The sequence below is a fragment of the Camelina sativa genome, chromosome 16, assembly GCF_030686135.1.
Source record: "Camelina sativa cultivar CO46 ecotype springtype chromosome 16, ASM3068613v1".
NCBI lineage: Eukaryota > Viridiplantae > Streptophyta > Magnoliopsida > Brassicales > Brassicaceae > Camelina > Camelina sativa.
Window position 1 is genome coordinate 2935060 of NC_141895.1, and position 23775 is coordinate 2958834.

General features: G+C 39.9%; 3 protein-coding genes and 3 pseudogenes across 5 annotated transcripts; 4 read left to right on the forward strand and 2 right to left on the reverse strand.

Annotated features, from left to right (window-relative positions):
• The first annotated feature begins 320 nt into the window (after positions 1-320).
• LOC104749559 (protein RALF-like 18) lies at positions 321-1223 on the forward strand. The gene is made up of 2 exons (XM_010471213.3): positions 321-535; positions 698-1223. The coding sequence occupies exons 1-2, from the start codon at positions 454-456 to the stop codon at positions 1012-1014; spliced, it is 399 nt and encodes a 132-aa protein (XP_010469515.1). The 5' UTR covers positions 321-453; the 3' UTR covers positions 1015-1223.
• A 346-nt stretch (positions 1224-1569) lies between these two features.
• On the forward strand, positions 1570-3794 carry LOC104749560 (vesicle-associated membrane protein 722). Of its 2 annotated transcripts, none has more exons than XM_010471214.3 (5): positions 1570-2155; positions 2621-2762; positions 2864-2984; positions 3194-3256; positions 3397-3794. In XM_010471214.3, exons 1-5 carry the CDS (start codon positions 1966-1968, stop codon positions 3544-3546), a joined length of 666 nt encoding a protein of 221 aa, XP_010469516.1. In that variant the 5' UTR covers positions 1570-1965; the 3' UTR covers positions 3547-3794. The 2 variants fall into 2 exon arrangements, with proteins under 2 accessions (XP_010469516.1, XP_087347596.1); XM_087491470.1 differs by having other exon boundaries at positions 1804-2185; positions 2621-2710; positions 2931-2984.
• Positions 3795-3893: 99 nt separating this feature from the next.
• Positions 3894-8541, forward strand: LOC104749561 (cellulose synthase-like protein D1). 2 transcript variants are annotated; one of them, XM_010471215.2, is made up of 7 exons: positions 3894-4403; positions 4782-5411; positions 5499-5928; positions 6020-6400; positions 6475-6850; positions 6938-7361; positions 7436-8541. In XM_010471215.2, exons 2-7 carry the CDS (start codon positions 4858-4860, stop codon positions 8388-8390), a joined length of 3120 nt encoding a protein of 1039 aa, XP_010469517.2. In that variant the 5' UTR covers positions 3894-4403; positions 4782-4857; the 3' UTR covers positions 8391-8541. The 2 variants fall into 2 exon arrangements, with proteins under 2 accessions (XP_010469517.2, XP_087347595.1); XM_087491469.1 differs by lacking the exon at positions 3894-4403 and having other exon boundaries at positions 4687-5411.
• A 1848-nt stretch (positions 8542-10389) lies between these two features.
• Positions 10390-12818, reverse strand: LOC104753290 (receptor like protein 27 pseudogene; annotated as a pseudogene).
• Positions 12819-14518: 1700 nt separating this feature from the next.
• Positions 14519-17010, forward strand: LOC147925066 (uncharacterized; annotated as a pseudogene).
• A 2503-nt stretch (positions 17011-19513) lies between these two features.
• On the reverse strand, positions 19514-22811 carry LOC147925067 (uncharacterized; annotated as a pseudogene).
• Positions 22812-23775: the final 964 nt, after the last annotated feature.

Sequence of the window (23775 nt, forward strand, 5' to 3'; positions counted from 1 at the left end):
GTATAGCAAATGGGGTAGTGGCGCAGTTGGCTAGCGCGTAGGTCTCATAGCTACTGAGTGATCCTGAGGTCGAGAGTTCGAGCCTCTCTCACTCCATAAATATTTTTAGTTGTATTGTTTTCGAGTTCCTCTCTCAATTTAATAAAGATACGGTTTTTTCAATATGGAATTAGCAAATATAATTTTCGTTTTGATGTCTTAAAGAGTTAAGAGACACAATAAACAGCAGTAAGTTCTTATGTCACCATAATAGAAAAATCTTCACAAATCATCAAAATCATTTGTTAAATTAAATTAATCATGTTTTAGTGCACCCTCTCGATTTTGTTATACATTTACTGGTATACTTAATTAATACATTCCTCTTAGTTTTTTCTTTCTTTCTTTCTAATCATCATCAATACTATGGAAATCATTATTGAGTTTTTGACCAATTAAGTATGCGCATTGACTATGGAGAGAAGCAAGTCCAATGAATCATTTATATGTTGTAGGTTCATCTTTTATGGCACTGTATTCATTTCTTACTTGCAAGGTAATTTTGATTTTCTTTTTCGAGTAAGAATCTGGTCAAATATTCGATGAACCTATAAGAAACTACTATAAAAATGTAGATTAACCAAGTGTTTTTAATCACAAACCACTGAATCGCAAACAAATCAATTACTAATCTCTCTATTTTACATTCTCTTCAAAGTCTCGATGATGAATTACCTGAAGCTATTGATCATCGTCGTGATCATCTCATCGGATATGTCTCCAGCGTTGGTGGTCGGATCTCGCCCGGTGAAATGTGATAATTGCGTTGACGGTGGAAAAGAAAGGATCATGAAGATCATGAGGTCAGGTTTGGATATGATGAGCCATAGGATTCTTCGAGCGTCGAGATATATAAACTACGATGCACTGAAGCACAACAGACCAGCTAGACCAAATGGTAAACCTGATCAACCTGATAACAGATACAAGCGAGGTTGCACTGCCGGTACAGGATGCTACCGCTTTACCAATTAAACATAAAACCCCTCTCTCACTCTTTATTTTTCATTCTCAATTCTCATTGTTTTTTTTTTTAATTTAGTATTTTCAATCACATTCATAATTTCCATTAGTATTTTACAATATATGTAAGCCTTGAGGGGCATGAGACTCACATCTCCTAGAGAGTTAAAATAAGCCTCAGTAAGTATTTTTACGGTCACATTGAAACAAATTGTTCAAATATCTTATGGGTGTGTAGTTTGATAACCTCTCTCAGTCTCATACATGATACACCCCCCCTCAGTAAACTCGACTTCATCTCCTTAAATTACTTGAGAAATCCAAAGATGCAAAATTTTGTACAAATTTCTAAAAATTGTTGTTGTCTAAACCTATATTGTAATGATGAAGTTGTGATATATTGACCTTTTTAAAATGATTAGTTTTAATCTTTGACATATATTCTAGATAATATAGGAACTACTACATCTCAATTATTCAAAGGTCAAAGTTCAAACTTAGCTTATCCAAATACTAAATTCAAATTATTATACGTTGAAAGTTGAAACTATCAAAATACCATTACACCAACAAGGCAACAATTACCAACTTTAAAGAAACCCCACGAGTTGATTATAATAATTTCCAAATTTTTCTTTTAGGTCCTTCTTTTTCTGAAATTTACCTTTTTAATCCTCAAAAATTCAAGGGTTTTGATTTTTGATTTTTTTCTTGTTCAATTACGTTTTACGCTTTTTTTTTTTTTTTCTCATCGTCTTCCCTTTTTATTCTCTCTCTCTCTCCCACTGAGTCCTCGATTCTCTTACGCGTTTCAGCGTTAAGTCTTCTAGATCTCTAATAAGTAATAAGCTTCTTCGTCTGCTCGCTCGCTCGCCGATATAAAATCTCCGAGATCTTCTCCGTACAATCGAATCGGATTCGCGTCGTTTTTTTCTTTTTTGGGAGGGGAGATAAAAAAAAAAAATGGCGCAGCAATCGTTGATCTACAGTTTCGTGGCTCGAGGTACGGTAATCCTCGTTGAGTTCACCGATTTCAAAGGCAATTTCACATCCATCGCTGCTCAGTGCCTTCAGAAGCTTCCTTCTTCCAACAACAAGTTTACCTACAACTGCGATGGTCATACCTTCAATTACCTCGTCGAAAATGGATTCAGTAAGTCTATATATTTCTCGATCTATCTCCGTTACTTGTTTTTTGTTTTCCGATTTGTCTAGTTTTGGGTGCAGAAGTGCGATTTATTTCATTGTTTGGATTAGAATTTTTTTTTACCTAATTGAGAATAGTTCTTATGTTTTGTATGGCGTTGCGATAATTTATTGATGTTAGATCTAGTCTGTGATGTGTTTGGTGGATCTGTTAGTGAGTAATTGCAATACTTGTTCTGGATCTATGATTCTTGGCTTATTTGCGTGTTGTTTTTGATTTCATGGTGTTTTTGGCTGTTTCGATAATTTTTTGGGGTTTTATGAGGATGTAATTTGTGTGTATTGTATTCCTTGTGTAACTCTGTTTTACTTATACCTGGCTGGGTTTTGGGGTGATGTTGATGGTGGATATGTACTCTTTTATTATACTGTGAACATTCTTACAAGTGATATTGGTTTTGTTTTTGTGCAGCCTATTGTGTGGTTGCAGTTGATTCTGCTGGGAGGCAGATTCCTATGGCTTTCTTGGAACGAGTTAAGGAGGATTTTAACAAGAGATATGGTGGTGGAAAGGCTGCTACTGCTCAAGCAAACAGCTTGAATAAAGAATTTGGGTACTTATTTTATTTCTTCTCTTTGATTTTGTATTTGAGAAGTTTTGTGTATTAAACATGGGGCATTAGTCATTTACTACTTTTTGTTGGCTGCTCTAAAGGTCGAAACTGAAAGAGCACATGCAGTATTGTATGGATCATCCTGATGAGATTAGCAAGCTTGCTAAGGTGAAAGCTCAAGTCTCTGAAGTTAAAGGTGTAATGATGGAAAACATTGAGAAGGTTTGATTCTCCGACCTGTATTCTTTTGCCAATGTAATCTCGTGTTTTAAACTTATTGCAACAGAGTTCAGCTCGTATGACTTAGAACTATCACAGTCTTTTGGTTCTTTAAGCTTTAACTGTAGATGGGAATGTCCGATTCGGTGTTGTAAAAAGACATGTTTATGCTGTTAAACCTTTTATGCACTGTGGAACTCATTCATTTGCAGGTTCTTGATCGTGGTGAGAAAATTGAGCTTTTGGTGGACAAAACCGAAAACCTTCGCTCACAGGTTAGTCCTCTTAGGCCAATGGTCCCAAGTTCCATACGCACATATGGAACCTCAAACTTTTGTTCCATCCTTGTGCTCTCCCTCACCGTTGTTATTATCTTGGGTTTCAAACTTATAATTGAACTCTGAAACTGTTACAGGCGCAAGATTTCAGAACACAAGGAACTCAAATGAGAAGAAAGATGTGGTTTCAGAACATGAAGATAAAACTGATTGTTCTTGCAATCATCATTGCCTTGATTCTCATCATCGTCCTCTCGGTTTGCGGGGGATTCAACTGTGGCAAATAAGTCTGGAGCTTCTCTTACCAGGGTTATCCACCACCTTTTGTGCTTCCAAGATCTCTGAGAACATCGTCCTCATTCAGCTCGTTGTGCTGCTTTTTTTTTGTTTTTGTGGTTTCTAAATTCTCGTGCTATGTTTCTTCTTATTAGATTGTACTTCTTGAAATTGGTTTTGTATAGGCCATATATACACATATATGTATGAATATTCGTTAAATTTGCAATATTGCCCTTGCTGGTAGTTGGTACTGACACTAATTCTTGCGAACCAATATTTGGAGCAGATTTTCGTAATTAGTAAATCTCATACTTTGGTCTGTTTAAGTGGCTGTGCTTGCAAAAATTGCAGTGACGATGCTGATATTGTTCAACATAGTCTAGCCGGTTCGTAGGAATTGGGGTTGAGGTTTATATTTAATTCGGTTTGGTTTGACCGGTTTAGTTCATTGAGGGTTTTAAGATTTACAATTTGCCTGCAACTTCGAATTACTCAAACCCCTTTCCCTTCTGCTTCCCCAATTTCGAAATCATCGACTGTTTTCGATTTCGAAATCATCGACTGTTTTCGATGTTGAAGACGACGCACTTAAGGTTTCCACTACTGAAATCGAAACGACTTGCGGAGCCACCTCCGGCTGATTTCGCGGTTGTTATGTCGGAAAATCTCCGACGACGGCGGCCCATAGGTTTGAGGTCTGGAGATGATTTGGCGTCTAATCGATGGTTTGTTCTTCAATTCCCAAGGCAGTAGTTTCGGTTTTCCATTTCTGTTATCGGAGTTAAATGCAGAGCTGCGATGCATTTGTTAAGGAAGAAGACGGCGGTGATTTAAATCAAAACCTGTGAACTATAACCCTGCTATGGTATTGCTTGACCTTCTGATCCCTCCTTTTTTGAAATTACAGTGGTTGCATAAAGCTGGATACTTGATTCTAGAGTTTGGCTATGTCTCGAGATAGAATCTTAGTTTATCAATCTTTGCTGATTTGATCTCTGTAGTTTGCTCATTACACAATCTCTTAGCCATTGATACCAACCTTCATTGAAATAGAGAGGGGTAAAGCATAAAGAAAGGAGATTTCAGAATTCAAAGATTTTTCAGTTTTAAGTTTTCTTATAATAGAAAAGGATTTATTAACCGTTGAAATTCTAAAACTTGTTTACATTTTCCCTCTTAACACATTCCTCTGTTACTTTTTTTTTTTTTTTTTGTAATAATCTTTCTATTTTTCCTAAATCAGGTTTGTCAAAAGAAATGGGTTCAGTTTCTCGCTGAAGAAACCAAACGACCCAAAACAAGAAAATTCCATAATTGTAATGGCTTCAAGTCCACCAAAGAAGACCTTAAATTCACAATCTTCCTCCGTAAGCCGGCCTCCACAAGCCGTTAAGTTTGGTCGCCGGACGTCCAGTGGTCGCATTGTTAGCCTCTCCCGTGACGATGACATGGACGTATCTGGTGATTACTCAGGCCAAAATGATTATATCAACTACACCGTCCTCATGCCTCCAACACCTGACAACCAACCTGCTGGCTCCTCCGGTTCTACCTCTGAGTCAAAAGGTGATGCAAACCGTGGTGGAGGAGGAGGAGGAGGAGACGGGCCTAGGATGGGGAATAAGCTTGAGAGGAGGTTATCTGTTATGAAATCAAATAACAAATCAATGTTGTTGAGGAGCCAAACGGGGGATTTTGATCATAATAGGTGGTTGTTTGAATCTAAAGGAAAATACGGAATTGGAAACGCGTTTTGGTCAGAAGAAGATGATACTTATGATGGTGGCGTTAGCAAGTCCGATTTCTTAGACAAGCCATGGAAGCCTCTCACGAGGAAGGTCAATGTCCCGGCCAAAGTTCTTAGTCCATACAGGTGATTGCTTGTTTCTTCTTCTTCTTCTTCTTTTAATCTCTATAATAGAACATCACAATCTTACAGTTTTTTGTCCTTTTGTTTCAGGTTACTAATTTTGATTCGTCTTGTGATTGTCTTCTTCTTTCTCTGGTGGCGTATTACGAATCCTAATGAGGATGCAATGTGGCTATGGGGACTATCAATAGTGTGTGAGATTTGGTTCGCTTTCTCTTGGATTCTTGACATTCTTCCAAAGCTAAACCCTATAAACAGAGCCACGGACCTTGCTGCCTTGCATGACAAGTTTGAGCAGCCTTCTCCTTCAAATCCCACTGGTCGCTCTGATCTTCCCGGTGTTGATGTGTTTGTTTCCACGGCTGACCCAGAAAAAGAACCGCCTTTAGTCACCGCAAACACCCTTCTCTCAATCCTTGCTGTAGATTATCCAATAGAGAAGCTTTCTGCCTACATTTCAGACGATGGTGGTGCAATTCTCACCTTTGAAGCCATGGCTGAAGCTGTTCGTTTTGCTGAGGTTTCCATTATCGCTTTCTCTCCCTTTCTCTTAACTAACATAATAGATGATGGCAAAAGTTTGATATGGCTTTTTTCAATTTTGTTTGCAGTATTGGGTGCCATTTTGCAGAAAACATGATATAGAGCCGAGGAACCCAGATAGTTACTTTAACATAAAAAAGGACCCGACAAAAGACAAGAAAAAGCAAGATTTCGTCAAAGATCGTCGTTGGATCAAGCGTGAGTATGACGAATTCAAGGTCAGGATCAATGGTCTTCCAGAACAAATCAAGAAAAGAGCTGAGCAATTCAACTTGAGAGAAGAGCTCAAGGAAAAGCGGATTTTCCGAGAGAAAAATGGTGGCGTATTGCCGCCAGATGGGGTTGATGTGGTAAAAGCAACGTGGATGGCTGATGGTACGCATTGGCCAGGCACATGGTTTGAACCTAAACCTGATCATTCAAAAGGAGACCACGCCGGAATTCTACAGGTAATGAACCTTTCAACTTCAGTGATTTCAAATAAAACCATGAAACTTTGTCAAACGTGACCTAATTTTTGTAGATCATGAGCAAAGTGCCTGAGCTTGAACCGGTGATGGGTGGACCAAATGAAGGCGCGCTAGATTTCACAGGGATTGATATTCGTGTACCTATGTTTGCATATGTCTCGCGTGAGAAACGCCCTGGTTTTGACCACAACAAGAAAGCTGGTGCCATGAATGGTATGGTCAGAGCTTCAGCTATACTTTCCAATGGCGCGTTCATCCTCAATCTGGACTGTGATCACTACATCTACAACTCCAAAGCTATCAAAGAAGGAATGTGTTTCATGATGGACCGAGGTGGTGACAGGATTTGTTACATTCAGTTTCCGCAACGGTTTGAAGGAATCGACCCATCTGATCGATATGCAAATCACAATACTGTTTTCTTCGACGGTGAGTTGTTGAATTAAGTTCAGCAAGATTGTGTAATGCTTATGCACAAGGCACCATAGCTTAAAACATTGTTCGGTTCTGAAACAGGTAACATGAGAGCACTAGATGGATTACAAGGTCCAGTCTATGTCGGAACAGGGTGTATGTTCAGAAGGTATGCTCTCTATGGATTCAACCCACCTCGAGCCAATGAGTACTCAGGGGTGTTTGGTCAGGAAAAGGCTCCAGCTCTGCATGTCCGGACTCAGTCCCAAGCATCCCAAACTTCCCAAGCGTCTGATTTAGAGTCTGATACACAGCCTCTTAATGATGATCCAGATCTTGGTCTGCCTAAAAAGTTTGGTAATTCGACCATGTTCACAGACACTATTCCGGTTGCAGAGTACCAAGGACGGCCTCTAGCAGATCACATGTCGGTTAAAAACGGAAGACCACCTGGTGCTTTACTCCTGCCACGTCCTCCCCTTGATGCTCCAACCGTGGCTGAAGCCATCGCTGTCATTTCTTGCTGGTATTGTTTCTAAAACAGTAGATATGCTCTGTTAGTATAAATTGTTATATAGTTACCTGTATGTGGCCTTTCAGGTATGAAGACAATACTGAATGGGGAGATAGAATCGGATGGATTTACGGGTCTGTCACTGAAGACGTGGTGACAGGTTTTCGTATGCATAACCGTGGTTGGCGGTCTGTATACTGCATCACAAAACGTGATGCTTTCCGTGGAACAGCGCCGATCAATCTCACTGACCGTCTCCATCAAGTTCTCCGTTGGGCCACAGGCTCCGTAGAAATCTTCTTCTCCAAAAACAACGCCATGTTCGCCACCAGACGGCTCAAGTTCCTCCAGCGAGTCGCTTACCTCAACGTCGGGATATACCCTTTCACCTCCATCTTCTTGGTTGTCTATTGCTTCCTCCCTGCTCTCTGTCTCTTCAGTGGAAAATTCATTGTCCAGAGCCTCGATATCCACTTCCTTTCCTACCTTCTCTGCATCACTATAACCCTAACCCTGATCTCACTCCTTGAGGTCAAATGGTCAGGAATTGGACTGGAAGAATGGTGGAGAAATGAACAGTTTTGGTTAATCGGAGGCACAAGTGCTCATCTTGCAGCAGTCGTCCAAGGTTTGCTTAAAGTAATAGCCGGAATAGAAATCTCCTTCACGCTGACATCCAAATCCGGAGGAGAAGACGAAGACGACATCTTTGCCGATCTTTACATTGTGAAATGGACGGGCTTGTTCATCATGCCCCTTACTATCATCGTAGTAAACCTTGTTGCCATCGTGATTGGAGCTTCTAGGACTATATACAGCGTGATTCCGCAATGGGGCAAGTTGCTGGGAGGAACATTCTTTAGTTTATGGGTGTTGACTCATATGTATCCGTTTGCTAAAGGACTGATGGGACGAAGAGGAAAGGTTCCAACGATTGTTTATGTTTGGTCAGGGCTTGTGTCCATTACCGTGTCGCTGCTTTGGATCACCATCAGTCCTCCAGATGATGTTTCAGGCGGCGGTGGAGGATTCTCTGTGTAAACTTTGGATCAGAGTGGGAGGATTTTTTACTACAGTATATTTTTGTTTTGTAAAAGTAATTTTGGTTTGTGTAAATTTATGTTAAAAATACATGATCTGACAGATTTGCCCCTCGCTGAACTTGACAAGAAAAATGGAAATTAGTTTTCCATCCGACGTTGTTTCGTTGAGTGGGAGTTAAGGAAGCTTCCTTTTGTTTCCTTTTTTTTTTGTTAGGTCTCTTACTCCTCGACGCTCTATATAATACCTGAAACTCTTCTTCTATCTTTCCATAATTCGATATCCAAAGTTTTAGAGAGTGAAACCCTAATAAGAATAGGAATGGAAGGTCACGTTTTGTTCTACTCCTCCTCCGTTGATCTTTCTTCTACTTGCAACAAAGCGCTTTCCTTGAATCTGAATAAACGTAAGGCTGTTGAACCACCATGTTCGGAATCGAAGAAGAAAAAATATCAGCTTTCTCATGATATCACGGCAGAGACTAAACAAATCGATGACCGCTAATCTTATGCTGCAGCGAAGACTATCCAGAAGAAGAAGCAATCGGCTAAACCTATGAAAGTTTCTAAAACCCAAAGATCTGGGGTTCATGGAACGGGAGAGATTAAGCAAAACTTGAAGAAGCGGAAGCCTGAAGACGTTTGCAAGTCTGTTCCAGAAACATCAAGGCTGCTGATCAAGTTGAAGAAGCAGCCGCCTGCGAAAGTATCTGAAAACTATTAGTATAGATAGTCTTTATCTATATTTGTGTTTATCTTGTATAGATTTCTTACTCTCCGAGTATATCGAGATTGTGATCTCAACAATCTCAACAACCTCTTGTATAAATATGTGTATGCATTGTTAAATAAGAATCATCCTTTACCATCTCTCTACATGGTATCAGAGCGACGATTCTAACCTAAAACTCGTTGCCTCTTTTCTCTTCTCTTCCTTTTTCTCTCTTCTCTTCTCTTCTTCTAATGGCTTCTGAAACATCCTCCGTCTCCTCTGATTCGGCTCCTGTTTTTAATGTCACCGAACCACACAAAACTCTGATCTCGCTCAACATGAGCAACATAACCAAACTTACTCCGGATAACTTCATCACCTGGCGTCTCCAGGTCAGATCTCTCCTTGAAGCACATGAACTTCATTGTTTCATTGTCGATGCAGACAACACACCCCCGGCAACACTCCCTTCTGACACCGGTGCGAATCAAGTCAATCCAAACTTTGCTGCTTGGAAACGACAAGACAAGCTTCTCTTCAGTGCCTTGCTTGGTTCTCTCTCTCTTCCCGTACAATCCATCGTTGCTCGTGCCACTACTTCTCGCAACATATGGGAAATCCTCACCAACACCTATGGGAAATCATCTCGAGGTCGCATCCATCAGATCAGAGATCAACTCAAAGAGAGCACCAAAGGGAACAAGTCCGTGCAAGACTATCTGCGAGGTATCATCACTAAAGCAGATCAAATTGCATTGCTTGATGCTCCATTACCACATGAAGATCTCCTTGACTATATCACCAACGGACTTAACGACGACTACAGAGCTATTGTCGAGATGGTTCAAGGCCGTGACACACCAATCTCCATTGAAGAGCTCCATGAGAAGCTCATCAACAGAGAAAATGCGTTGAAGGCTGTAGGTGACACCAATCTCTCTGTTCCTGCAACTGCTAACGTTACACAACTCTCCCGGCAATCTTCTCGTGGTGGCTTCAACTCATCTCGTGGTGGTTTTCGTCCATCTCGCTCATATCTTGGCAAATGTCAGCTCTGTGGTGTTCAAGGTCATGGAGCCAAACGCTGTCCACAATATCAACAACCATCACCGCCGTTCTCCTACTCTGCTCTGCAGTTCAATCAGTTTCGAGGGTTCTCTCCTTCCCCTGCTCCACACCCTAAAAGTTGCTAATCATTGACAATGGTTTCTGTTTCCTCTGATACTATCCAACACAACACCGGGCATAATGCAATCTAGCTTCAAACAATTTGAAGATAGATCCGTGGCTGAGAGATATAACAAGTTAAGCTAATATGAGAGGCAAAAGATTACATGACATGACATGCATTCAAAGATCAATCCTAACGGTTCCTGCATTTATACAGACCAAATATCTTGACGAGTCACTCCGGCTTGTAAGAAGAGATGACTTGACCTATTGCCAATCCAAGCAACAGCCCAGGCCAATACCCTATAAGGCTATAACCACTGCTTTCCAGCTCAACACCTTTTCCTCTTCTTCTTCGTCTTCTTCCTCAGGCTCTTGTGTCAGTGGCGCATTACTTCCAAAGCAGATTTCTTCCAAAGGAAAACCACAAAGCCCTGCATTCCCTTCAAAGGAGGACTTAGATTGCCCAGTGATTTGTGTTCCTTGCGGTATTTCACCTGTGAGCTGGTTATGAGCCAAACTTACGTACGCCAAGAAGGAGAGGCTCCCAAGTCCTTTAGGTATATTCCCTGACAGTTGGTTTCTTGAAAGGTCTATTGACTCCAGCTCCGTAACGTTTGCCAAAGACAGAGGAATATGGCCTATGAATGCGTTGTTTGATAAGTTGAGTGCTATCAATGCCTTCAAAAGACCAATGGACTCAGGTATCTGTCCTTCTAGTTTGTTCCCAGAAAAATCAATGGTGGCGTAGGAAGTAAGGACCTTTCCTTGCTCCATGAATAGACCTTTGTATTGCAAATCTATGGTGTCATCATAGATAAAGTTAGGATGGTTGTAGTCTCCCATATAGATTCTCCCATCTTCATTCATCTGGAGTGATGATGCTTCCCAATTCATGAAGTAATTTGGTGGCAAGCTTCCTGTAAAGTTGTTATCTGATATTTCAAGTATGCGCAGCTTGGGAAACGCAAGAGGACCTTGATCAGGACGAGATATAGGGCCATGAAATTTGTTTGAACGGAGGGTAAGAGCTTTTAAATCAGGCAAAGCCTTAAGCCAGAAAGGAAAAGTGTCTTTGATTCTGTTGTGGTCCAGACTTACAAACCTTAGCGAGGAGCAATTCAGAAGAGACCTTGGAAGCTTCCTGGTTAGTTGATTGTAGCCAACATCAAGTGTCCGAAGCAAGGCACTATCATAGAAAATATCTGGAAGATTCCTTCCAAGTTGTTCTTCCGGAGGTTCACTACAATTAGAGACTCTTTGATATTACTCAAACATCGAGGAATTGGACCGGATAAGTTGTTGTAGGATAGATCAAGAATAGCAAGCGAGCTTCGGTTGCAGGTTGCAAGAGGTATGTTCCCTGTGAAACTATTGTTCCATGCAGATAAGCACTTTATAGACAATGGTGGTTTAGGAAATGTTCCTTTAAAATGGTTATAAGCCAATTCTAAAATCGTCACGGATGATTTCACTAAAGCTTCTTCCGAACCTTCTAAATCGGTGAAAGAATTATTAAAAAGATTCACTAAGCTCAGACGAGGAAGGTTCCACAACCACTCAGGGACTTTCCCTTTGATTTTATTGTTGGAAAGGTCTATATGCTCTAATTTCTTAAGGCTCTTTATGAAGTTTGGGAACTGACTAAGGCCACAACCCGACAAGCCTAGTTTTTTCAAGTTCAATGGGATGTTTGAATCTGAATGTTTACTAGTTTCCAGTAAACTATTACCGGAAAGACCAAGTATCAACAATGATTTGAGATTGAACAAGAGCCTTAAGTCAATTGGATTGCTTATGTTTAGGTAAGAAAGGTATAGATATTTAAGGGTGGTGAAGTTTGAGATATGCTCTAGGATTTTTCCTTCAAAAGGGTTATTCTCAAGTTGCAAAGTTTCGAGCCTAGATGAAGTAGATGAGTTAGGAACTTCAATCGGATCTGTGAGATGATTGTTGTTGAAATTGAGATATGATAAGAAAGGCATAGTGAGGAGTGAAGAAGGGATGACTCCAGAGAAATATTGGAAAGACCTAAAATGGAGAGGTTGGTTAGATTTTGTACAAATGAGAAACTACCAGTGAGCTGGTTTTGGGAAAGGTCTAACAAGTAAAGCCGACTTAGATTACTAAATGTTGAAGGAACTTGGCCAGTAAAGCCGTTAGAGGAAAGAGACAAGACCTCTAATCTGTTGAGAATACCAAACTCGGAAGGAAGTGAAGTGGAAGTGAAGTTGTTGTGAGAGAGATCAAGGTAACGGAGCTGAAACAACTCGAACAGGCTACTGTTTGGTTTTAGAAGGCCACTGAGACAGCCACTTGGGAGTTGTAGCTCCGTGACCGCACCCGTTGTGTTATCGCAGCGGACTCCATTGAAGTAGTCAGTATGATTGCAACTGCGGGATTCAAACTCGTTCTTGAATCGCACAAGGGCTTGAATCTGGTCGGGACGACAGCCAAGCTGACCATTCATCACTAAGAAGCTCGAAGCTAAGTGTAAAAGTACTAAAGAGATAAAACCGGATCGTCCCATGGTTTTGACTTTTGATACAAAAGTATGAAATTATTTAACCAAAAAGAGACGTATAAAAAAGATTGATGATCTGTACGTTCTTGGAGCCTCCATTGCTTATGAAGTGTGTAATTAAAACAACAACAACAAGAAACTATATAGTTTGGTGAGACTTTATATCCTCTTTAATTTTTGTTGAACTATTACAATAAAATTGCATTAATATTGTTTGTGGGTTAGAGGAGAAGTCTTGGTTATTAATCAGTTGGTAACCTTTAATGTCTCGCATGGATGATAAGACTTGGTATTGATTTTGTTTGAGGATTGGAGAAGACAGTTTGTCAAACTTGGAAAAAACAGAGACATCATCTCTTTGTGTTATCAGTTTCCCTATCTGTCGAGCACAAGAACTGTTGAAAATTAAATTATAACTACGAGGTTAAATGCTTGAGCTTGTGAATCTATACTAATAAAAAGTAAGCTCCTTTAGCGTCCACATAACATTTTAAACAACTAATAGAAATTTGACATATCACTTATTAATATTTTATATAATTTTCAGAATTTTCTATATTAAGAATAATTTTAAACAACCTATCATGATTTGACATGCCATTCATTAACATTTTTTAAATTTACAGAATTTTTTAGAAAAAGGAAAATTTTAAATTTATGGAAATCAAAGAACTATGCACAAAATCCCACATTGTCTAGAAATTTTTTAGACAATGGTTCAGAACCAGTATAAATAAGATTAATATGCTTCCAACAACGAATGAGCAGGAAAGCTTGATTTATCAGGCGTCCAAGTTTAAAAGTTTTATTTGATTTGATCTGGTTTTTTATTTGATCAAATTAAAACTTTAAACAGTTTCAAAAAAATATTATAATATTTAAAAATTTAAAAGTTTAGATATTATAAATATTGAAACGTTTAAAAGTTCTTAACTTTTAAAAAGTTTTTAAATATTATAAGTTTTAAATTTTAAAAGTTTAAAATATTATAAATATTAAAAAAATTAAAAGGTTCAAATTTTATATTTTGAAACCTTTTAAAAGTTTAAAATATTATAAATATTGATGCAAAACATAAATTATCTTATTTATCTACATTTGTGTTTTTTATTTCTTATGAGCTGTAAAACATATTTTTGTGTATGATTTTATAGATGAGTTGATATTCTTTCATTAGTTTTTTATTTTTGGGTCTAAGGAAGAAGGATTGACATCGCAAGACCTTAATTTGATGTTTGAGTCAAATTTTGAGGTTTAAAGAAGAAAGATGGACGACAAACACCAACATTTTATTAGCTATACATAGGCATACCAGGGTTTCGGTTGTCACGGTTAAGGTTTATTAACCATCGGTTATGGTTAGAAATTTTTGTAACCTTAACCAGAACCGTTTAACAAACGGTTAAACATGTACGTTTAAATACGGTTACGGTTCAAGTGGTTACTGTTATTTACGGTTACAGTTGTTTGATAATATGATACGGTTGATATTATTTGATGATATAATATAATTAATATTATTTATTTATAATTATTATGTTCTTATAGTGTACTTATATGTTCTTATGTTCGTAAATTATCTTATTTATTTACGTTTGTGCTTTTTATTTCTTATGAGCTGTAAAACATATTTTTGTGTATGATTTTATACTACTTCGCTATCACCAGGTACAAACTTTGAAATAGCTCAGTCATCGTACTTCAATTTCTTGCATAATTGCATATGTTTCTTCTACAGAATTGCATAGGTTTCTTCTCCAATTGTGATAGTTACGTCTCATCTTTCTGCAATACCTCAAGTTGTAGGCTAAATTGATGTCCTGCATATCTTCTTCGGTCGCTTCAGTTTACGTTCAATTGTTTATGTACCGTTACAACTCTACTTCATTGGTCCTCCATTAGATTTCCCCCTTGGGTTCCCTTTCTTACATTCCTTAGGGTTTATCATAGCTCTTCTCCTCTTAATGGTCCTCTATTAGATATCCCCCTTGGGTTCCCTAGCTTACAATCCTTAGGGTTTATGTTTAATCTTCTCTTCTTACTGGTCCTCTACTACATAACTCCCTTGGGTTCCTTTTCTTACAATCCTTAGGGTTTATTTTTAATCTTCTCCTCTTACTGGTCCTCTACTACATTTCTCCCTTGGGTTCCTTATCTCACAATCCTTAGAGTATATTTTACAATTTAACAAAGAATGTTGTTTAAATTCATTTTCTAGAGAAAATTTTGCTTAAGTATCCCATCGGTTGTCATTCTTAAAGGGAACCCATGGGAGATTGAAGGGGTGGAATAATTCATTTAAAATGTTGCTATAACATGTACCTATGCTAACCAACCTGTGCTTCTGTGTTTCCTTATTTTCCCACAAGGTGACGTTCCTGAACGTATTTTTGCTGTTAATTGCTACCCTCCCCATGTTGTACGTATCAACTCCTACTCAAGACCTCGGTACCTCATTGACATCCTCCATATTCTAGCTGGGTTGCCTAAGCTAGATATGTTGTTGGCATCTCCTCTTGGGACTCTCTTCTCCTTGCATGTTCGATTTTGCTCCATATCTGGTCAACTAGTCCACCAGCTCTTATGTAGACAGCTTTATACTCCTAACAGTGACGAAATTTGGTTTGTTTTTGGCGGCCAACCTCTGCGCTTCTCCTTAATTGAGTTTGAGCAATTGACTGGCCTTTCATGTGCACCTTTTCCACCACATGCAGACCTACTCCCTCTAACCACACATGCTGATGGATGTGCTCCATACTAGTATGAACTTATAGGCCGTGACCTTGGCTCAACCACTGTTGATGATCTTCTCACCCTGTTGAAGGCTGAACCAAACATGCCGGTTTGGCGGAAGTTTAGAGTTACGTTGGTTGTTATTGTTGAAGGCATTCTGCTTTGCTGCACGCAGCCTGTGAAACCTTAATTGGAAGTTATTGAGATGGTTAAAGATATTAAATTCTTTCTGCAGTATCCTTGGGGCCGCCATTCATTCAAACGCCTATTTAGGATGGTAACGATTGGAGAGTACATCCCATATCAGGCGTCTCTTATTAAAAAAACTAAACCAATCATCCTTAGCTGTCCATGGGTTCCCTCTTCCCATTCAGCTACTAGCATTTAAATCCATCCCCGCCCTGCTCAACTATCTGCCTAATAGTGAAGACAGGTCATTGTTTCTTGACCAAGTTATTTCATATCTCCCCAAATGCAAGTCGTACCATACCAACAACATATTGTCCACTGAGCATGATCCTTCGGTAAGCGATGTACCTGCCTCCTTCTCAGCTTCGTGATTGTAGTCACTTTCTTACACATTCCCGTATCATAAGTTGCAGTTGCAGGTTTTATTCCCTTGGCCACCAGGTACTGATTTACAATCTACTGTCGGATGTGATCCCAAGAGGCAGCTGTTACAATCACTTGTCTCATCTGGCTACAAGTTTAGGCCAGACTTTGGATTTGGAGGCGATTCAACTCTACCATCTCTGCACGTCATGCCACCCCGAAAAAAACAAAATTTGTCAATTGGTGAATTCATCTTCAGAGGTTGATTCCACACGTCATCCCAGAAAGCATTGTAAAACGTCTCACGCCTTTGAGTGTGTGAAGCATGTTGATGGTATTGTTACGTTAAAGTTATCAAGTTTTAGTCACTCCTTACTGGCTGATCTGGATCACCTGCTATGGGAACCCAAACCAATAGACGTAGAGGTGTGTGGGAAGGGAAACTCTTGCTCAGAGGTTGGATCTCACACAAATCTTTCCCTATCGCATGTTATGCCTTCTGATTACGCTTCTCTACATGGGCAGTACGCTTCTCCTATTGCACAAACGTCTGGATCATATTCCGAGAATTCCTTATGCTGCGCATCTTCCACTACCCATGTGGTCTCTATTCCCTATAACCTTGTCAATTATTTTGCCTATTTTTTAACTAACCCTTAGACACAACTATTGGTTAACGTAGCTACCTCTTGTTCTCCCTTGATTGTGCAGGAAACTGAAGAGAAGAGATTTCTGTTAGTTGATCCTTCCCATGATCCATTTATTCATCTCTCCCATATTGATGCCCTTCAAGGTCAGACATCTTCACCCCAGGGTAATCCCGCATCGGAAACTCCCCTGCATGGCTCCTCACCGTTGAAGGCTAATGAAAGTCGTTGCCTAGCGATTGTTCCTCTCCTTCCATTACCTCATACTTCTACCGGGTTTTAGCATCATCCACACCAAACTCGGTTGTCGAGGTCAGACCAACTAGTTTCCAGTTAATAGCAATGGTCGAGCTCAGAATGTCAGAAGCAATAATCTTTCCTCTTACCTTAATTCCATGACACGTTTACGGTCTTCATGCCAAACTCTCCCGTCTGACACTCCATTTGGTCAGACCAGAGTAGGCAACAAACCTCTATCTACATGACAACTATGTGTCCAATGGCTACCCTTCATCGGAGTCCTGAGAAACAACTCCCTTTGTCATTTCTGCGTCTTTCTATCATTATGTCCCCTTCGACGTTAGTTGCTAGAAATTATAAATTAATTTCCTTCAAATGTTGTCCTACTACTTACAACTCTTTGCTGTTGTAATTGCAAACTCGGTGAAACAAACAATGCAGTCATAAATTTCATATCTACTAAAACGCTTTGCCTTCACTTTTATCCCACTAAAGTCATGTCAAACAAATATCTTTATTAAACCCTTTGCCAATTACGTTCAGGAATATAGTACAACAGAGAACTGAAACACTTTATATGCCACCTCAAATACAAGTCTAGTACATCAACTCTCAGTATTCAAGCTCTCTTTCTCTACTCAAACATTTTTTCCCCTGAAATGGATACACTTGATATTCATGTCGCACTTGACATTGCTTCCCGAGTTGGTCGTTCTACATTTATTGATCTCTCAGGTATGTTGTATACATCAAAGTTTTACTCCTCTCTTGCTACCCATCCTACCGTTCTACATACTATTTCCATGCAATTTCTCTTCGAAAATCCAAATCTCATCAACCTCATGTCCCCTTACCGTCCTTTCTTCTCTCGTTGTCTACAAGCGCATAATCCAACAGCTTGTTATCTTGAGAGTTTGAAACTTGCGACCAAAGATGGACATGCCGAGACAGCTCTGCAACTCTTACAGACCATACCTAATGCTCAACCCCATGCTACATTTACAACATCACTGCTCCAAATTTGCCTTGGCTCTTATGAACATGCCATTTACAATTCTAATTTACTTGTAGCATCTGTTGGTTCTTTTGAAGCTGCAAATGAAATTGACAGTACTGTTTTCCGTCAAATCATGAAAATTGGGCCAAGGAAAGTTAGGTCTTATACAAACACTTGGAGATATAACCATATTCCAAAGTGTGGTCCATGCTCACTGACCAATCGTTGTCCAGATTGTTTCTTGTACTGGTTTTCAGTTATGTATCTTCTATTATGTTTGGCTTTCTCGTTTATTTCCCATGTAATTTCTATTTTATGCTAATGTTTATGTCGACTCCACGCTTGCTTTATAAATATCTAACGTCTACCTCTAACATTATTGATCTGATTATCTCTCCCACACCCAACTAATTCCCACAACCATACCATGCCTTTAATTCACACTCACCTATTAACTCTCCTCTGCATCCTCCCACTTGCTTCTCTTGTTTCACCAACAACATAATTACATCATTGAGTTCACACCAGTTGGTAGGTCTTATAGTTAATGCTTAACTATTAATGTAACCGATCTTTGAACCAAACTCATTTTGCTTCGGTTTGTTGTCTAAAATACAACAACGACAATACAAAGTATTTCAATGGACTCCATTCCTCATGTTTTGCTGGTAGATATAGTGAGACGGGTTTCCCAGCATGGTTTTCGTGAGTTGGGACCTTTACTCGCTTCTGGTCCTCAATTCAATATGATTGCCCTTGATCCTATTGTTTTGCAAGATGTTGACATTGACGAGTTCATATTTGTAAGCCCCCTTGCGAATCAAAGTTCTATCTACCGGCCATTCTTACTGCGATGTTTGGCTGCTGAGAACCATAGTGCCGAGTATGTCGAAGGATTGTGACTTGCTGTCCAACACGGACCTTCATACACCTCTATTAATCTTCCCAGGTCATCAGCTTCCGATAACATATACGCTCGTTTTGCTCTAGGGACGTTCCTCATATGTTATGGGTCCTTTGACACAGGTATGGAAGTAATTATCTCATTCTTATCTTTCGTTCCATCAGTTGACGATGCAGTTGGCATTGCAGAAATGGTTGTCACTCAAATAACAGAGATGGGGACACCACATGCTGGTTTCTATGAGCCTTTTATGCGTTTCCCTACTCTCCCACACTGTTACCTTAACAACTTCTCAGTTCTCCACCTCTGTCCCAAGTGTTTTGCTTTCAAGTATGCAGCCCGATTTCTCGAAATGTGTTAACTCAACATCACTCTCTCTACATATTTTCAGGGTTCTCTATTTTCATGTACTGTCGAATCTCTCTCGTAGAAACTATATTGTACCATGATCTGCACTTGAATCTAAGTACTCTTATATGTACCGATTCGCATTTTTCAAACTACGTGTGTTCATGGTTCCTAATTCACTGTGTTATGAGCGTTTTATGCACCAGACGCTTTCTCATATATATATATATATATATATATATAAGTCTAATATCCATACAATTACCATAAAAGGTTCAACAAACATTTTGTGTATTGCTAACAGAAACTGCTACCACCCTACATTGTCATTGTTTCAAGTCATATTCTATGAACCAAAAAACCTTCACAACACCGTCTCATCTCGACCTCCACTTGAAACTTACATTGTTCTCCAGTACTGCAGAACAATTACAAATGCAGAGGCTTGAAGCTCGCAAAAAAAACATTCCTCTTTGCTGCGACTCCATCTTCCCTACGTCGACCCCAAAAAGGCTTGGCAGTTCAACCAACAATACTCGCTCTTCATTCAAACTGCATCTACCAACATTTAAACTTACGTCTGGTGCCCAAAAAATTATCCAAGGCTACCTGGAAAAACATTACAGATTCAGTTTTTGTGTTTAATCTGTAACTATTAAATTCTCAATATGAAAGTAATCGGAGCATGTTTACCAAACTTAACTACAAACCAAACGCCAATATAACATCCAATACATTACCCTATCATGTTTTTGCAAGTAGCTCAGTTATGGCATGATTGTCCACATATTGAACACTTATGGGGGGCCGTTTTGTGCTTTTTATTCCCCTGCAACCATCAAAATCAGTATACTGTCTAAAAAAAATTTTACAAGGGATTAACACGAGTCACTTTGTACATTACCGGATGTTCTCCAATAGAAGTAATCCTCCTCTTCCTTCTTCGTCCTGGACCGGGTGGGTTAGTGGGAGGGTTGAACTCATTCTCCACAACTGTTACAGGAACTTCTCCATCGCCTTGATTAGGGACAGGGTATATTAGCACCTCATAAGTAGCTCCGAAAACAGGGACACGCTACATTTCTCCTACAAGTGAGGGAATGTAGACACCATTTATCCTCGCTGCAGCCAACGCATGGCAACAAGGTATAAGAAGCTTCTGAACCCAAGACAAGTACAACTTTTCTTCTCAAGATCAACAAAGTATGTGTTCCACTCTATTTCACTGACTTGGTAAGCCCAATCTGAGACTGCTATAACTGCCAAACCTGCGGATGCTACATGGTTGCGAAGCATAAACTTGTTTACATTAGGTGTTATTGTCACCGGCTGGGTAGCCAATTTTTTTGCCTTAGCTCGTCTGATGCAGAACCACTGCATAAGTTTGGTCCTAATAGACTCAACCATAGTGACTATTGGGAGCTCCACAATCTTTGCTATAGCACTATTAAGAGCTTCAGCGACATTGCTACTCATTATATTATACCTTTTAGCGGGGCAGTGAGCTTGAGTCCAATGTCCAAGTGGTATTGCACCAACATTGAAGGCCCGAGCTGCTTTTCCAACTAATGCAGATAACCCTTTACCGGCAAAGTGTCTCACGTTTCTCTCTATGTAAATTGCACACGCCCCGTGGAAAGCTTGTGGGTAAACCTCACCAATTCCAGCATAGATAGCCATGTGCCTATCAGGTACGATAACCAAGTCTTCTGCATCAGGAACAATTAACCTCAGCTGTCTGAAAAACCATGTCCAAGCAGGTATGTTCTCAGAGTCGACGACACCAAAAGCGACTGGGTAAACTTGGAAGTTTGCATCCTGCATGCTTGCAGCTATCAGACAGCCTTTGAACTTTGATTTTATAGTTGTACCGTCTACTAGTATGACCTTCCTGCAATGTTTGATCCCTCCAATGCTTGCAGCCAAAGAGAAAAACAAATATTTGAACTTCTTACTCCCATCTTCTGCATATTTGTGCTCCAGTTTAAACACAGTCCCAGGGTTCCCTTTGCTCAAGCAAATACATATATGTTGCCAACAACTTGTAACTTTCTGCATCACTTCCTCTACTTTTCGTAACTGCAATTTCTTTGCCATACCACGCCTTCATGTAAGTCACAGAGACCTTTAGCTCCACAAGAAGAAGTTCTGGGATCTCACTCGCCTTAGGGCCTGCACGACCATTTGCATACTTGTCGTGCAAAACAGAAGCAATAACCTGTGAAGAAGCTAGCTTCGCATACTGTGCTCTTGATGTAATTGTGCAACTATGGGTCAACGTAGCAGTCCGAACCTCAAAATTCTTTGAGAACTTTGAGACAGAATGACCAAACACTCTCCATCTGCAATGCGGATCAACGCAGACAAATATAAGCCTCTCTGGGTCAGATCTTGTTTGGCGAAAATAGAAAAGTTGTTTGATAGCATATACCGACACCGTGTTCTGCATATCGTCTTTGTCTTTAAACAGCCGACCTATATATATTGCATCTTCTTCAGCTGATACAGGTCCACAACCATCAGTGTTTGTCAAATCAATGACATCATCAAACACCGGCTCTGCGTCTTCAGTTGGCAACGTTTGCTCAAAGTTAATGTCATCATCCAATGTGTTGCGAGAGATTCGTTGATGTGTTGCAGTACGAGCATATGAGAGAACCTGATCGCCAACATCTGCTCTGCCACCGTCTGCTTCTTGTGCCATTGCATCCTGAGGTTGTGCTACCGATGATGGACCACCTTCTTCCATTAAAGATCTACCAAACTCTGCAACGATTGGAGTGTTACCAACATCATTACCAAAAAACGAATCAAAATCTTCCCCTGCTTCAGAAGAAGAAGCTGTTACGCCATCTGTGAAACATTCATCACGGGAAGGATAAGTTAAGTCTCCACCATCAAGGACAATATAGTTGTCAGAGTCATGCAAAACTTTCTATGGTGATTGAGGCACAATTTGCTCTCCTGAGTTAGGAACAACTTCTTTCCCCTTAGCTATGGCTAATTGCTCTTGCTGCTCTTCAAGAAGTTGTACCTCGTGAAGGACCCGCTCATCCTCAGAATAGCTATTATATTCTTCCTCCGGCTGGTCCTCGCTGTTATGTGACAGTGAAGGTGTCCCAGCATCTGCAAGCCTTATTATGCCACCAATATCTATTCCTGGCCACTGTTCTACAAATGTATCTGCCACCCCCCTCTCGCGACCACTACTGCCTTCTCCAAACTCTCTGACACAGCCATCCAGACGACAACTATCCCTCCCCCCATTGGGAAATAGCCCATCACCTAACTGGATGTCTTTCCCTTTGTCAATACTATCCTTAAACAACATCCGCCGGACACCAGCTCGATTAGTCCCTTCATTGGTGTTTGGACCGCTAGAGTCAATGCTATACATCCTTATGCGCTCGTTTGCTTCCTGAACATACTCTGGCGATATAGCATTCTGTCCATGATTGTCTCCACCATTGTTCACATGATAACCCTGCTGTAGAGTCCTGCTACCACTAACTTCCTCATCAAAAGCTTCCAAAGATAGCAACATATTTAAGTTAATGGCTCCCCTCCGAACATTGACAAAGTTCCTCACACCCATGGTAGTGTTAATAATAACTGGAGGCCTGCTGTTTATGGAGAAGATCGAAAGTTGACATGGAAGCCAATAACTCAATGTCGGCGTAAGACTCATTTGTTGCAGCTGTCGGCGTAAGACTCATTTGTTGCAGCTCAAACTCATCACTTATATGTGAAACCAGTTCTTCATAACTCATGGACAGACGCATATTGATGTTCCTTGCGTAGCATTCCTTCGCAAGAACAAAAGTCCATACTCCACACTCCAAAACTTCCCAAGTACCTGCAATCACAACGACTGCAATTTCTGCCCCCTACACAAACAACATCGATGTAATTCCGTTAGAAAGAGCAGTCATCACTATGTTTATATAATACACAGAGAAAATTATATTACTAGATGCTACGAGGAGAGTACCTCATCAGTCACCGCTAACCATCAATGACAACAAAACATAGACAAGCTTGACCCATAAATGTTGATTGTAAGGTTAAAGTTTCACTTGGTTTCCAAACTAGCCAGGCGTAACAACATGGCATATAGTAAGAACCTTCTTTCTAAAATAAGATACGCTAAGATCGGCCTAAGCTAGTGCTAATTGATCAGCAAACCTTCGCCAACAACAACTCACAGCAAACCTTGTACATTGGACAAATGATAGAAACTATTTATACTATTTCAAACATAAGAGAGGTGATGATACTTACCTCATCGCTCATCTCTGTCTTTCTCTTGCACACGGTACGTATCTCGATTTAACCCAGATCTAATTATTTTGCGATATGTATTTTTTTACTTTTCCCCAAATGTCCATAGAAAGACAAACCCTCAGATATATCCTTGGGGAGTAGAACCTTTAACCTAATCAACTGTTACAAGAAGCCACATCGTCAATTCCCAGCCATAGAAAAATCAAACAGTCGACACCCCATCGCTTCGACGGTACAGTGATCTATTTTCAAGAGAACGAAATCCCGCGCATCGC